This window comes from Lutjanus erythropterus, chromosome 23 (assembly GCF_056507025.1).
Source record: "Lutjanus erythropterus isolate fLutEry1 chromosome 23, fLutEry1.hap2, whole genome shotgun sequence".
NCBI lineage: Eukaryota > Metazoa > Chordata > Actinopteri > Lutjaniformes > Lutjanidae > Lutjanus > Lutjanus erythropterus.
In genome coordinates, this window is record NC_139339.1 from 11130746 (window position 1) to 11147122 (window position 16377).

Here is a 16377-nt window from a genome sequence, read left to right on the forward strand (position 1 = left end):
GCCAGAGAGTGAGAGGCCGGATTTCCCTCCGAATCAAAGATCATTTTTTCCAAGTGAAATCACATGTCCCACATTTAGACTTCAGGTTTCCGAGGGCCTTCCCCAAAACTTTCCTGGACAATCGCTGGAGCAGCGAAGAACACACGACACTCACACTTCAACTTTATTTGTTTTATTTATGAACTACAAGGTATTTTGGGATTGTGTAAAAAAAAAAGTAATTCAAAGTCACAGATATAAAAGTTATGAACAAATAGAAGATATTTTTGATAGAAATGCAGAAAACTGACGACAGATGTAAACCAAAAAAGCAAGTGATCCAAATTAATATAAAACCAACTGAACAAATAATTGCCTATCTTCTGTTCATCCTTTGGCTACTTTCTCTTTCCTTATCAGAGGCTGATGGCAGCATACATAGAATATATTTAGGTAATAAGACACATTTAGTAGCTGACAGTGTAATGTTTAGCTGCAGTCTGGATTAGAGAGCACTAGTGGCAACCACGCCTCACAGGAGGCACACCCTAACGATAAAAAAGAAATACAAGAATAATTAAATGCAGAACAGAAAATTGCATTAAACAGCAACAGACACAGACACTTTATATACATTCTAAAGCACAGCAAAGTTCACATTCAGGTCTCGCTGCAACAAAAAACTTTGCCCGCTGATGGAGTTTTCCAAACGCTCTGAGGTCACCTCACTTCCTGCTTTTTTCTTCTACTTTTTTTTTTTTTTTTAAACATCCCTCCTTCGGTCAGACCTTTCCTCCTATTTAACCTACATTCTCTGTCTCCTGCATCCTTACTCTGGCACATGGTCAACGAAGTGGTATCTTTAGGAATTGCAGGGCGAGGTTCGGCTCCATGGCAACCAGCGAACCATGGAGCATGAGAGCGTTTGCACCGTAGCCTATGATACAGTTGTGTTGGATTATGTACACTGGGCTTTAAGACACAGATGGGAAAGGCAGCTGGGAGGTAGAGGAAAAAGCGCTTTGGTAAATACTGTCAGTATGCATCAACTCCTGTGTTCACAACTTCACCCAAAAGACATTTAACACCCCCCCACTCCTCTCGCTAACACCCTAACCACTTCCCTATACAACGACAGCCTGTTTACTGTGGTTAATGGGTCAGATTTTATATAAAGCTAAGATTACAAGTCAACAGCCGTGCAAGCAGCTCTGTGAGGCTACACTAAAGCAGAGCAGTGTTTTGAGATAAATGCTAATGTCAGCATTTTAGTTTAGCTTGTTTGCATGCTAACACATCCTAATTAGCAACTAATTCTAAATAAACTACAGCTGATGTAGACAGGAATGTCATTAGATTTGCAGGTATTTGTCATCAGGGTTGGGTATCGTTTGGATTTTAGCGATTCAGATTCTTTGAGTGTCCTCCTGCGTTATTTTTGAGTTTTGAGCCTTAACTTAAACTCTTACATTTTGAAATAAAATAAAAAAAAGTTTTGCTGAAAGTTTCAAGTTTATTTAAGAAAGTAAATTATTTAAACAAAAGATTAGAATGACTTGGGCTCAAAACTCTATTGCAGTAAGCTGCCTCGAATTTTTCTTTTTACAGTGTACAAAGACACACAATTTGCACTTTTCACCTGCTAGTCAAGCCTCTAAGCAACGGTTGAGAAGATTAACTGGGAATAATGCATGCATTTAACTCACGTCTATATTTGCAGACAGATAGCCGAGTCGATATACGGTAGGTGTTTGTAGTACGCTGTTTAATTTAACTCAAAAGTTAAAATGAGGTATGACTGCTTTGGAATCGATGCCCAACCCTATTTGTCATGAATTAAAGCATTGGACAAATCAAACTTTTGTACTGAAGGTTTGGTTTGATTCTTGATTGAATATCTGCACTAAATTTCGTGGAAATCCATCAGACAGTTGCTGAAAAGCTTCAGTCTAGAAGTGGTGAACGAACAGACCAACGCCAGCTGCTAGCATAGCTCAAGAAGCAAGACAATGATTACAGCCTGTACATCCACAACAGTATTGCACTTACACTAGAACTATTTCTTCATACAACATGACTTATGAGTGTGATAATAATAGATAAACATGTGGCATAAATATGAAATGTTAAAGCCAGTGTAGCATAAAGCAGACTCAAACTCTTATTTCAATGCGTGGGCACTGCGGACAGAGACACTAAGGGGGCGAGGTTGACTTTCTTTGGAAGGGATTAAATCTCAGCTCGAGGTACGTTCGCTCACTGAAAACAGATAAACGTCTGCAAACTGTAAGGAGTGTAAGGAACGTTGGCAACGTGGCGACCAGTGTCAGTCACTGGGTTTGGATAGATTTGAAAAACAGTCCTTGGCGGACACCTAGAATCACGAGCTCATGAGCTCATATTGCTCTGTGTGTATAAACAGACGACACTGTACTGGCTGGAATCTGATGAGTGAAGGACTTATAAAAACAAATGGAAAAACAGACTACAGGAACGCAGAATGTTTAACTGGAGAAAGTTCTTGCTCTCGTGCTTTTTCCTGTTACGAAAACACCGTGCTGCGTTGGTTGGCCTCCCCGACCTTCTCGAAGAACATGAAATCCTGCAAAGCAACGACAAAGGAGGACGTTAATTCATCCTCTGATCAGACCGAGGCAGCAAGTGTACAAAAACTTAAACTGGTGTTATTCAAAGCAGGAAAACAATTAAGAATCTGGTCTTACAATGAGGAAGCAGGCTCCCATGAGGACAGCTTTCATCTTCACGTCCATGTCCAGCGGGAACTGGATGCCAAAGTTGTCCGTGTCTGTGAAGACTTCCTTCAACAGGCCGCTCCACTGTTTGCTGATGCGACCGATGGGTTTGTTACTGTCTTTGCTCTTCAGCTGCAGAAACATAATAACAGCAATGTCTGTAAGAAGTTTTACCAAGTATACTTCACTGTGATCTTATTGTGAGAGGCGAGAAAGAGGGACTCTGGTCTCTTTCCATCTATCCGGAAATTAAAGCATGTCCAAAACATTCCAGGCTTGGACAGGAACTATCTATTTTAAGAAACTGTTTGACCTTTTGGGAAAAACACTTCGCTTTTTTGATGATAATTAGATGAGAGGATTGAAACCACTCTCAATTCTGCAGGATTACATGAAACTGTAGCCAGCAGTCAGTTAGCTTAATGAAGCATTGGAACATGGGAACACAGCGAGTCTGACTCTGTCCAAAAGTAACAAAAGCTGCGTTTCCACTGCAGGAACTTTTCCTAGGACAGGGGGTCAACAACCTATGGCTTGTTTGCCCCTCTCCAACATTTTAATTTAGCATTGATTAGCTAGTTACTTAAAAACAGAAGTTCCTGGGACTAAAAGTTTTGGTTTTTTGGGTGGAATGCAGCTGAAATCTGTCTACAAGCATCTCTAAAACTCACTAATTAACATAACATGTCTTGTTTATTTATATAATCAGTGCGTTGACTTCTTGCAGTCTTGTCATTACTGTGAGGTTGCCAGACAAAAAGCAGAGACTCAATTTAAAGAAATAATCGTCCATGTAACCTCCTGTAAAACCACAAGTTGTAATTTTTACATGTTTGTTTGTGTATGGATTGAACACATGGGATTCAAAGTGTTAAATCAAAGAGCTTTATAGGTCCTGCTAATTTGGACCAGGGATCGGTGAATGGGGGAATATATTGGCTATCGGTTGAGTTTTTGGGGGCAATTGTTGGCATTTTATTTTACTAATTTATGGGTCTGAAATCTGATTCAGCAAGGGAGGAAAACAGCCCATGGAGCCAGAATAATCTCACATCTAAATCTGTGAATTATGGATTTATTTTGACCAAACCAGAGTTGGTGATTTTTGGAACGGTGTTAAGATGAACCAAGCTGTTTTCAGTGAGTTTTATTTTGTTTCTGTCTGTCAAGTTTGAATGAAGTGAGTTTTTAGATGAACTAACAGGGAAACTTGATTTCAGAGTGTGTACAGCTGTAATGTTCTGTTTAATGAGACAAATGAGTATCTTTTGTTGTTAGTTTATTTTGTATTGGGTGCATAAATGAACAAAATTAATTAAAATGCACAAATACATCAGTGACTGTCGGTTCCTCTGCCGATGATGCCCAGTTGGAAATTTCCCAGGCCAGAGTTGACAGAGCCAGCCTAGCTGTAGCCACCTGTTTCTCAAAATGTCGTACTATTCCTTTAAGGGAGTTCTTGGCTGGTTGAACCACATGAAATTTACCAAAAATACTGACCCTCAAACACAACAGTCCTGTGACCTCACCTCAAAGTTGACGTCCCCACAGCAGTTGCAGGCGAAGCAGGGCCCCTCCAGTTTCATCAGGGTCTCCTTGTTGGGTCCCTGGATGGAAAACCGCGGCACGAACGGGTGCCAGTCCTGTTTGACGTAGCCTATGGTGGTGCCCGGCGGTGCCTGGACCTCCATCTGTGGGTCACATACATAATTACACACACATACTAACATGACACAAAATTAGAAAGGTATCCAGAGAGCTTAAATTCTGCCCTCGTCCCCTGACACTGACAGCTATAAATAAAAGATCTCGGAGACAGCATGTCACATGGGACAGCAGGAATGATAAGTGACTTCTGCACTATGGCACCACATAACAAAGGTAATACGTCTCACATGGCTCCTGTCTGCCAGTAAACAGACGCGCAGTGTGTCAGAATGCAGCAGTTTGGGTTTGGGCCAATGGGAGCGTACTGCGGCCAGATCGCCAACGATGTGATTAAACAGGAACAGAGAGAGAAGACTCAGAGGTGGAGGGATGGCAGAGGACCGGGGGGAGTCTGGGGGAAGGTTTGGACAGACAAAGAGCCATTCATGGTCCTAACAACCCGCCGCCTGAGCGGACCGGAGCACAAAGACTTGGAGGGGCCGCTCAGCAGCTCAACAGTAACACAAGGTGAAGGGAGGGAAGACAGAGGCCTCTAAAAGTGAACCACTGAGAGCTGTGAGGCTGCACATTTTTATGCTAATAGTTTCTCCTCTCTTAATGAAAGAATCTGAATCAGTGAAATTTGCCTCTGTAGAAGAATCCTGCACACAAATTACCATTTTAAAATCCAAGCTCAACTTTGTTTTAAGAGCTGTTTAAAAATTGTGCTTTCTTTCTTACTTGTGCAGGTGCTGCGCAGCAAATTGCGAGTAGGGCTGCAACTAAAGTTTGTTTCCATTAACGATTAATTTGCCAATTTAATCGTTTAGTCTATAAAATATTAAAGACTTGCTCATCACAGTTTCCCAGAAACCAATGCGATGTCTTCAGGTTACTTCTTTTGTCTAACCAACAATTCAAAACCCAACCCAGGACTCGATTATCAAAAAAGCTGGCAACTAATTTTCTTTTGATTACTAATCAATTAATTAACTAATCACTGCGGCTCTTATTGCGACATGCCAGTACTGTTTAATTTATTTACTCAGATTTTAAGATATCCGTCCCAACGACAGCAAGTTTGTGAACACAAGTGCACTGGTTCAATCCCCCAGACAGACAGGATAAATCTGGGTGGGGAAAGTGAAAGGCAGCACTTTCTCCTCCCTCATGATCACCACCGAGGTGCCCTTAAGCAAGGTCTTTAGCCTTCAGAGGCCGGCAGATCAGACTTCTGGGCAGCTTCCAGCTGTGAATGAGAGACTGTGTGAATGTGATCAGGGCGTTACTGAAAAAGAGAGCACCGAGCTATCTGTGAAACTTCACTAGGAAAAAAAAAAGAAAAAGGCCCAGTGGAGACTTCTCATAGGGAGTACTTGTTCCATAGAAAGCAGCTTTAGTTAAAACTAATTATCCAGAGTTACTGGGATGTTGTCTTTGGAAAGAAGCTGCTGCTTAATGTTTTAAAATGCTGTGAGATGAGGTGGCAGAAGAAAAATCTCAGAGACAGATATCTCAAAATCTGGACAAATAAAACCAAAACTCTCTGAAGGACACGGCTGGAGATATTAGGGCTGTTCCAAATAGTTCAAAGCTTCAGTCATAACCTTGACATTCAAATTTTAAATCAACATTTGAATACTGTGCAGCTTTTCCCCCCTTTTTGCATGTCTATTCATTCTGTTTAAACCGGTATTTCTGCTTATTCTGAGGTAAAGAAAAAAGGTTAATATGTTTTTATCTAACAAAATAGTCTGCTTCAATCTATACTTACTGGTGTTTAGCCTTACAGAAACATTTTCACTGCAGTTAAAATACTGTTTACCATGGCGCCCTGGTAGCCCAGTTTTTTCTCCCCCTTCCATTTCCTGCCTATCTAAAGCTGTCCTGTCAATAAAGGGTAAAAAGTGCAAAAAATAATCTTAAAAAAACAAAATGGTTTGCTCTCCCGCCTGCACACGTGGCGGAGGCACCTGTACTGGTCTAGCAGCAATATAACAGCACCATAAATCACATTCATGTCATTATTATCAGCAAATTCCATTAAAAAAAGACCAAAACCAACAATGCATTAGTCTGTCTCTGACTGTGTTTGTAGCTCTCAACTCAACACCCATTGGTTCCTACTAAGAGCTATTTTTTTTAGAGCCGTTTCATTTTACAAAGAAACTCTGTAATGTCCTAAAACGGCTGAAACTGAAAGCTTTTCTTTAACAGGAGAAAGTAGTGGATTTGTTGGGACTATTTTCAGCTGTGGATTAATACGCGTTTGTGAGTAATGAATATTTAAGTGACCCAAATTAACTATAGTGGTCATATTATCCTTTAACTTGATATTAATCCATTATTGCTGTCCAATAATTTTTATTGATGCATCATAAGATTTTAATTAAGCACTTAACAAAACATTAACTTAACATTTCTGTTTGCTTCGGTTATTTTTATTGTTCGTGAGCTGGAAACAATAAAAACAACCTTGGCAAAGTAATAGTTCAGACAATCAATATGGTTAAATATTAACCACTTAGGGCAGATATTATAACACTTCAGAGTGTTTCTCTCTGACTGGAGTGAGCAATTTGTCACAGAATGGACTGTGGAATATTTGTCTTGGTGTGGTCGATCAATTTAACACAAGGCTATTCAATTTAAACGCCTGTCACACGCGTACGGACCTCTTGCAGGCAGCAGGGACACCAGCAGGAGACGCAGCGGAAAGGCCGTATGAGGCGGATGACCTCCCTGTCCATGTTGTCCTTGATCTTCATGTCGAAGCTGCGCAGCGAGCCGCAGCAGTTCCTCGTGCAGCAGTCGTTCTTCTCCTTGGCCTTGTAGATCTTCTGGCCCAGGCTGTTCTTTATCTCGTACTGGTTGTTGGTCTCAAACCCGATGAATGCTGGGCGTGGAGAGAGAGGAAGAGGGTGGGAGAATAACAAAGAGTAGATAAATAGAGAATTCCAAGGACAGGAGTCACTTCATCATTATGATTTATACTGAGAGGTTTAAAGTTCCAAGGTGCGCCAGAAACTCACAAACCCCTGCTGGTTATTTGCAGCTTACAAAGTGTTACGTGTAAATGTGAGCGGACGAACACGCCTTACCTTCCAGGAGTTCAACTTTTTGGTGGATGAGTATCTGGTCGATCTAAAACCAAGAGAGAAAATCAATATTATAAAGAACAGGAAGGGGAATTTTCACTTATTTGCAATGCAAAGCGAGTTTCTGCATGAATTTTCATAAATCTACCGATAATCTTGATACTAGTCGCTTTCTTTTCTGAACGTGTGAAGGGTTATGTTGCTGGAGAGCTATAAAAGCAAGTTAAAGTGTTTGTTTAAAGTCTGCGTACACAAAGAAAACCCACTGACTTATTGAGTTTAAAGAGAATAATGTTGGACGTGATCTTTACAAGTTAAAAGGCTGCGATGAATGAGGTCAGACTACATTGTTTTGAATACACAAACTTAACACGGCACTAACTGACTATCCAATGTGATTCACTCCAATTTCAGCTGCAGACCAGACACTTTCAGTATGTACTGTAATCGATTTCAGCTCTGGAGAAATGCAATGAACTGAAAAGTAAACAAACAAGCTGTAAATTATTCAGAGTAACAGAAGTAAATGACTGGAATCTTTGTCGAGATGTTGTGGCTGTTTTCACACATGATGTTTTTCACACATTGAGGAAGTTAAGAGTGTGAAAAAAAAGTCTTTCATGCATTTTAATGTTCTGTCTAGAACAGAGTTGTTGCATTTTTGTATTGTATTGTATTTTTTATTAGTTTTTATCTTTATTTCATTTTTAATTTTTGTTTTCAAATCATTTTTAGTTTCAGTTAGTTTCCAAAGTGGGTTTTCTCAGATTGTTTATTGAGGAACAAAACATATTTTAGCCACTTTAAAACACCCACCCATCGAGAGTACACTATATTTAGAATATTTTCAATGCTTTACTTTGTTGTCAGATGGCCTTTTCTGAGAGAAATCGCTGTTATACAAGCCAAATATCGCCCTCACTTGCTCAGTAAGAACAAACGAGTTGCTGGTCCACCGCTGCCTCACCACAGTTTGTTTGTGTTACTGTGTGACTTGTGCGAATCAGAACTAACCCTATAAAACACTGAATTCACACAATAACACAAACAAACTGTGGTGAGGTTTGGCAAAGCAGACGGTGACTTTTGAGAGAGCAATATTTGGTTTATATAACAGCACATTCCTGTCAAAAAAGGCCGTCTGACAACAAGGTAAAGCAGTGAAAATATTTTTAAATAGCATACACTTAAACTGGTATTGATTTTTTCAGGTTGGCTTTTTTATAAGCAGCTAAAATTCAGTAATACACTCTCTATCGATGAGTACTTCTTACAGTCCAACTTAAAGTAGCATTTCAGGATAACTTATACACCTTCTTATCTCTATGAGTCAGTAAGTCTTTGTCAGCCAGCTGAAGGAGTGGTTTCTGAATAATACCCCTCACATCGAGATGAAGGCACCTCTAAGAAAAATCTAACAAACAGGTGGAACAGCTTTAAAAATAATCTGACCCATCTGACTGACCTTTCCCTCACCTGAAAGAATTTCAAAAACTTTCTTTGTTTTCTCCATCCTACCTGTGTGAGGTACTCAAGCCCCGGCGGGACACCAACGGGAACAGCGACCGGAGGCGCAGCAGGCGCCGGGGTGATCCCTCCACCATACTGCTGGCCGCCGTACTCCGGGCCGGGGCCCACTGGACCGGGCTGATACATGACAGGAGGCTGGCCTGGATTGTAGCCCATGTTGAAGCCTGGCGGAGGGGCCTGACTGGGGTCTCCGTACCCCCCTGGGGCAGAGGGGTAAGGAGCTACGGAGTGGCCGCCGGGCTGAGGCATCGGGTAAGGTGCCTGGTTGGGGTAACCTGGACAAAGACACCGATATTAGTTCATTATCGTCTATGGGTTTGTTTGTTTTTACTTGACTGAATTATTTTTTTTCACAGAACAAAACCAGATGACATTCAAACTTACGCAATAAAGGTTTCAACCACGCTCTTAAGGACGCACACACAGATGGTTCAAGGTATAACCCTTTATACTGGCTTCTAGGTAGAACTCTCTGAAAGGGTTCCATGTGGAACCTCCTACAGGGCCAAGCCAAAGAACCCTTTATGGTTCTAGCTTGTACCTTTATTTCTAAGAGTGATTAAAACGAGCATAAAAGCCCCCATATTATAAACAAAAAAAAAACATAACACATAACATACATTTATGAAAATGAAAACAGAGACAAAACAACAGGGTTCCTACATCTTCAAGTCAAATTCAAGCATTTTCTTGAAAATTTTCAAGGTACATTTTCAAGCTTTTCCAGAACCCTCCAGCAGTGGCAGAATACGTTTATATACATATACTCAAAATGAGTATTTTACTCCTTTTTCACATTAAATCAGATGTTATTGAACCCAAGTTATTATTAATTAAAACAAGCCAAAGTATGTTTCATAACAGCATTCTACAGAATGGTGTCACATTAAAGGAAAATACAACAAAGTTTCATGTTTAAACATGAGTCACCTGTCTGTTAACAAACCTGGCAACCCGTACAACCTGTCTGTGCCAATGTCCAACTTACTTTATTGCTCTATCAGAAAGCAAACTATTCAGGCAGACAAGTTATGCAATTACCATTTGGAGTAGTTTCAAGCATTTATACAAAATCCAAACACTTTTCAAACCCTGAAAACACAACATTAAAATTCAAGTGTTTTCAATGTTTTCAGCACCTGTACAAACACTGAAAAAAACACAATACAAGCATAAAAAACCATAAAACTGCTTCCTGTTTGTAACATCTCTAATTCTCACGATCAGATGTCTTGTCTTTAACTTCTCACCTTCCAATAAGTAGATAAAATAATGCAGAAGCTCACGTCCTGGTTGCACCACAGTGACTTTGGTCACAGGAAGCCGTGATCCGTGTGCGTCTGACTGATAGCGGCTGCTCTGTGCTCACAAGTGTGTGAGAGAGCGTGTGTGTGTTTAGTGTGGATCATCCTACTTTTCAGGAGAGCCAATAAGCTACTTATTAGACGAGTGACAATGCAGACACAAAGTACTCATGACGGAGTAAATCAACAGCCAGGACTGGACTGTGTGGCACAGTCACAGCTTCTGTGGCTTTCACATGTTTTTTGTCATGTTTTTATGGTAAATACTCTCTTTAAACACAGTTACATGATGACAGTCTTTAATTGGGCATAAATTCAACAGCTTATCTGACCGGAGCAAACTACACTAATCAGTTTTCAACAGGCAGTTTAGAGCTGTATGAGGCGAAAAAAAAAAAAAATCCATATCAGTTCACAGCTTCACCTTGCCGTCAGACAGCCTTTTCCAACTGGAAACCGCCATATTTATAAGCTAAATATCACTCTCTCTCAACCAACCAAACTCCGTTGGCAAAATCAGCAATTTTACCTCACAGTAAACAGGAGTCGCTGGACTATCGCTGCCTTGATTGATTGGTTTCTTTGTGTGACTTTGGTGAAACCAAACTAACATTTTAAAGCACCAAAGTTACACAACAACACAAAGAAACCAACCAATCAAGGCAGCGATAGTCCAGCAACTCCTGTTTACTGTGAGGTAAAATTGCTAATTTTGTCAATGGAGTTTGGTGGATTTGGAGAGAGTCACTCAATAACACAAACAAGCGGACCGATTGCATCAGTGGTCGAGCAGCAACTCCCATCTTCTGTGAGATAAAAAGGCAAAGGAGTTTGGTTGGTTTAAAAAGAGCAATATTTGAATAAAGTCTGTCTTAAAATCAGCCTAGATGCTTTAAATCATCTCATAAGAACAAAGTCATCATTTCGACATGATAGCAAACATTTGTTTCTGCTTGTTTTTTTCTGTTTTAAGCGAGTAATCGAGTCAAAACAGACTTTGCCCTGCCATTCTGATGTTTCAGCGAGGATCTGCACTTCAGTATCCACTAATAAAAGAAGTTCATAAAAGACTGCATGTCTGGTTCAAGAGTTCAAAAGCAGTTGGATAACATTGAATTAGTCAGTCAGCACACATTCAAATGCAGTTTAAAAGAGCCACGAGAAACACAAAGAAATGAATGATGACTGTCATGTGTTCGCTCGCTAACAGATGTCTGAAACGTAGCGTCACGACAGTCCTGCTCTCAGAGAGGGAAGCCTGGCCACTTCAACAAGTTTCTCACTTATAAAAATCCTTATTGTGCACAAACAAAGCACAGGATTTATCACTCAGCCAAGAGATGTCACAACAACGGCTTAGATGCAGCTCCTGACTTCTTTATTCTTTAGAGGTTTCACAGCACTGAATGCTCAAAAGAGGAAGCTGTTGCAGTTTGTTTGCCCGCAATAAGCTGACAAAACTGCTTTTTCACTGTTATTGATTTGTTTTTCTTTTTATCCTCATTTGTAATTAGCAGCATACTGAAACAATTTATCGATTCGTTGATTCACTGAGACAGAAAATTAGCCTAGTCAACTACAAATTTGCTAATAAATTAATTGTTTAAGCCATTTTTTCCAAGCAAAAATGCCAAATATTCTCTCGTTCTAGCTTCTTAAATGTGAAAATGTCGCTCTTCTCTTCACACAGCTCATCTAGGGCTGCAACTAACAATTATTTTCAAGTCTTGTTTTAATTACAACCCAAATATATTCAGTTTACTTGCATGGGGGAGTAATGAAACCAAAAAATATTCACATTTAAAGAGCTTAAATTAGAGAATGTCGACAACTTTTCTGTAAAAAAAAATGACCAAAAGCGATAAGTCGATCAAAATAGTTGGAGATTAATTTAATAATGAATTAATTGTTGCAGCTCTTCTCTCATTAGCAACAATCAAACTACAGGAATGGGGTGAAACAACTGGCCACGTGGTGCAAAGATAACAATCTCTCCCTAAATGTAGTGAAAACAAAGATTGTTATTGTCTTCCAGCGAGCCCACACCTAACAGCTCCCACTGACCATCAGCGGCTCTGCTGTGGAGCGTGTGAGCAGCAACAAATTTCTGGGTGTCTACATCACCACAGACCTCTCCTGGATAAATACTGTATAACCAACAAAGTAAGCGCGGCAATGTCTTCACAGCAAGCGCCCCGGCTGGGACGCCCATCACATCCTCCTCCACGCCGGGGCATCACTGACAGCATCCTGCATCTCCGTGTGGTTCGGAGGCTGCGCTGCCTCCAAACCACAAGACCCTGCAGCGCATACTGAACGCAGCCGGCGCCTCCCTCCTTGGACGTTTACACCACCCTCCTCCCAGCCCACGAAGCCACCAGCGTAGTGAGTGACCACACCCATCCTCCACACAGCCTCTCCAGTCTCCTGCCATCTGGGAAAAGATACTGGAGCCTCTGTAACAGCTTTATACAGCAGGCAGTCAGGACGCTGAACTCACGTCCTTCAACCTCCAAAAAGACTCTGGACTGTAAACTGACTGTAAACCTCCCACACCAACATCAAGGTTTATCCCTGTTTTTACTATATTTGTTCTATTTGCGCTATAATTACAGTTCATACAATCATATTAGAGCTGCAACAATTAATCAATTAATCTATTATTAAATTAATCACCAACTATTTTCATAATTGATTAATCGGCTTGAGTATTTTTTCAAACAAAAAAAGCTTCTTAAATGTGTTCTTTTTTGTTTTTTTTTACTCCTTTATGACAGTAAACTGAATATCTTTGGGTTCTGAGTTAAACAAGACATTTGAGAACGTCGTCTCAGGCTTCCAGAGACGATGATTGACGTTTTTCATCATTTTAAAACAAACAACTATCAATCGATTAATCGAGAAAATAATTAACAGACTGACTAGATATCGTCATAGACTGGATTTTGGATGTGATTATACTTACCAGACTGTTCTAGCTGTTCTATTATTTGTGATGGTATTTGCCAAGAACCAGTTCCACTTTCAAAAAGCAATTGAAAACTCTTCAGGCTTGTGATCACTCAGTGTATATGCATATCAACACGTATCTGTGGTTTCTGTCTGTGGGGTGGATGTGAGATTGTTTTCTGTGAATGGGTGGGTAGCCTTTTTTTGTATCCTGTATGTACTGTACTTGTTGCTGTTTGCACGTCCATGTAGTTAAATGTGCTATGCGCATAAAAATCTCCTCGCCTTGCTTATGTCAAAAGCACAGCGTCATGAAACACCACGTGTTGACGTAAGGATTTGTGTGGCAACATGCATCATAGCTGACCAAACTGGTTTTTGTTTGCATGGCAGGACAGTCCAACAGAAGGCTCAAACAAATCAGTTTTAGAGGTCGCTGAGCCATTTCATAGTGACACTCCTGCTGAGTTTTAAACATGAATTAATCTGGAAACAAATGTGGATTAAAGTTAGGAACCAACTGATGCTACTTCTGCCTTTTTAACAACAGCCTGAACTCAAAAAAGAGGACATGAGGTCTGTGAACTGTGAGGCTTGTTGTTGCTCCACCTCCTTTCACATTCCTTTCTCTACTTGCAGGAAACAAAACAGAAAAATTTAAACCAGTGTGCACTCAGGAAGGCAGCACTCACATACTCTGACAAACGAGCCCACACAACGGTGCCTTTCACCTCCTGAACTGATCTTTTCCACCCAGAGGGAGGAGTACGCTGGACTTAACCAGCTGGCCAAATCAGACTTGTTTTCACTTCAGTTTTCAGGCAGGCATTCAGGGAATTTCTTTCATATTTCTCCACCTTGGCGAGGATAAGATTTCTGCAGGGCGTTGAGGGAATCTGGGGGGAGGACAGGGTTTCGATTCACTATGCAATGATGCTCAGTGACCAAGAAAGTCTGGAAACTCTGACATGCAAGAGTTCAATTGTTTCACAATGCCAGCAACATGTGACACAATGGAAGAAGCTGACGAGGAAGGAAGGAAAAGTGTTAAAGTTGTTATATTACACTGTGATTGAAGTGTCTAAGCGTACATGAAGCAGAAAAACTCACATCAGAGCTCCAAGTATAACTTTCTAGCTCTAATTTTCTGTCAAAAAGTCAAACCAAACATCAAAATCAGACAGAAATCTAGTTTTTCTTCCAGTTTCCTTGTTGTTGAGCCACTTACCAGGAACGGACATGGCGAGGAGCCGACTGAAGCTTTTCTGGGCACGAAGGAAAAAGAGGTCACACTTCCCGGTCCACTCCCAGGGTCTCTATGGGAAACTGGAGGAATGAAAGGGAGAGGGAGGGGGGCGTGATTAGAAACCAGGAGGGAGGGGAGGGGGATTTCACAGACACAGAAAGTGAGTGACGGTGACTAAAAGAGTCCAACACTAAAAACATTTAGCCTCATTTAGTCACACCATCACGCTGAGTGACTGCTACTGACCCACAATCATGTGTCTGGATTGTTACACAATATGTTAAAGCGGATGTTTATGTTATAGTTTGTCCTGCTTAATTGTAAATCTGGATTTACTTATTTTAACCCTAATTTTACTCAAGTTAGATTAGGACTACACTAAGGTCAAATTAATCTTTGTTGGCGCAACCCAGTCTAAGTATATTAAATCTCAGTCAGACTAATCATACTTCAAGTATGTTAATGAATAGTTGATTTGAAGTTTGCTGTTTTGGAACAACTAACTCTGGACTAATTATAATGTAGTACAGTTTGTACAGCTTTGAATAAAGTTATATTTAAGTCCACTTTTTCTAAGTATACTATACACACTTCTAATGAAGTGAAATGTACACTTTAATAAAGCATACTAATTGTGTGTGGAGAACTGAATTGGGTCTTAATAGCGATATGTGAATTATTATTATCTTAATAATGACTTAATTCTGCTTTTCAAAAGTAAAATAATTTACCTCGATAAGTATTTGCAATTTAGCATACTTTTTAAAAGTACACTAGTGTACAACTTACAGCACACTAACCATAAAATGCACTGACTTGTAATACCTCTAATTCTATTAAATTATGTTTCCAGTATACTAAAATATACTACTGTTTTTTTCTTTTCTTTTTTTTTTTTAACCTGTGAAGGTCAACTTATTGTTCTGTTGTTCTTGATGGAACATGTTTGAGAGAATAAAAAGTGGGTGTGACGTGTTTCAGGAAAGGGGGGTCTGCTCATTAATTTTTCCACTGGATTCCCTCTCTGTCATGCCCTTTTATTTTGTTAACACCCCCATTAGAAATCACTACATAAATCTGAAAAACAGTTTAAACAACGTTGAGGCACATTCAAATCCCTCATCAGGGGTCGTTTTACTGAAGACTCTTTGTGTAACTTTAACAGCAAAGCTTAGATGCTGCAGATGTGCAGACCTCCTCTCTGTCTGTATCTCTGCCTCACACATAAACACAGTGTGTCTGCTAAAACCCTGATAAAAAAAAAAACTCTAATCTTTGCCAAATTAACTAGAAACAAACATGTGAACGACGCAGAGATCTCACCTCTTTCACAGCAGGTTTCTTCTCGGTCCAGACTATAAAACTGACAGTGAAAGTAAATAAAATGAAAGTAAAAATCCACAGAGCCAAGGAGCCTTTTTTCTTCTTCTTGACCTGTTCCTCGTTGCTGCGCGGTTGTTGTCACTGCTCCTCCCCATCATCATCATCATTTCATTTATAATCTCCTCCCCCTTTCAAACTCAGACGACCTTTCTTAAGGTTTCAGTCTGCTGCCGTGATGTCCCACAGACCCACGTGTAAATGTACGCACTATTTTTTTTTTTTTTACATATTTTTGTATGGATTCACCGTTTTTACTTCTTCTAGTTGCGCACTGGCAGCCATTGTCGGACATATTGGGTCTTGTGCTGTGAAAATGGGAACATGTTTATTATCAGTTCATGCAGGCTGCAGGAGGGAGGGGCTCGTCTGTTAAACGTCATGTCAGCAACGACCACCAGAGGGCGTCAGTACCTCTGTAATGACAGACATGCTGTCAGTACAGTTTACCAAACACGCTTCAAATTGTTACATTAGTTCGGAAGTGTTAT

The 16377-nt window shown here is 40.3% G+C and overlaps 1 protein-coding gene across 2 annotated transcripts; it reads right to left on the reverse strand.

Annotated features, from left to right (window-relative positions):
- Positions 1 to 2006: 2006 nt before the first annotated feature.
- LOC146305643 (phospholipid scramblase 2-like) lies at positions 2007 to 16137 on the reverse strand. 2 transcript variants are annotated; one of them, XM_084711800.1, is made up of 8 exons: positions 15830 to 16137; positions 14489 to 14586; positions 8996 to 9282; positions 7481 to 7523; positions 7055 to 7275; positions 4262 to 4423; positions 2703 to 2864; positions 2007 to 2581 (listed from the first exon to the last, which is right to left on the reverse strand). In XM_084711800.1, exons 2-8 carry the CDS (start codon positions 14499 to 14501, stop codon positions 2522 to 2524), a joined length of 948 nt encoding a protein of 315 aa, XP_084567926.1. In that variant the 5' UTR covers positions 14502 to 14586; positions 15830 to 16137; the 3' UTR covers positions 2007 to 2521. The 2 variants fall into 2 exon arrangements, with proteins under 2 accessions (XP_084567926.1, XP_084567927.1); XM_084711801.1 differs by lacking the exons at positions 14489 to 14586; positions 15830 to 16137 and adding an exon at positions 10258 to 10415.
- Between the last annotated feature and the right edge of the window lie 240 nt (positions 16138 to 16377).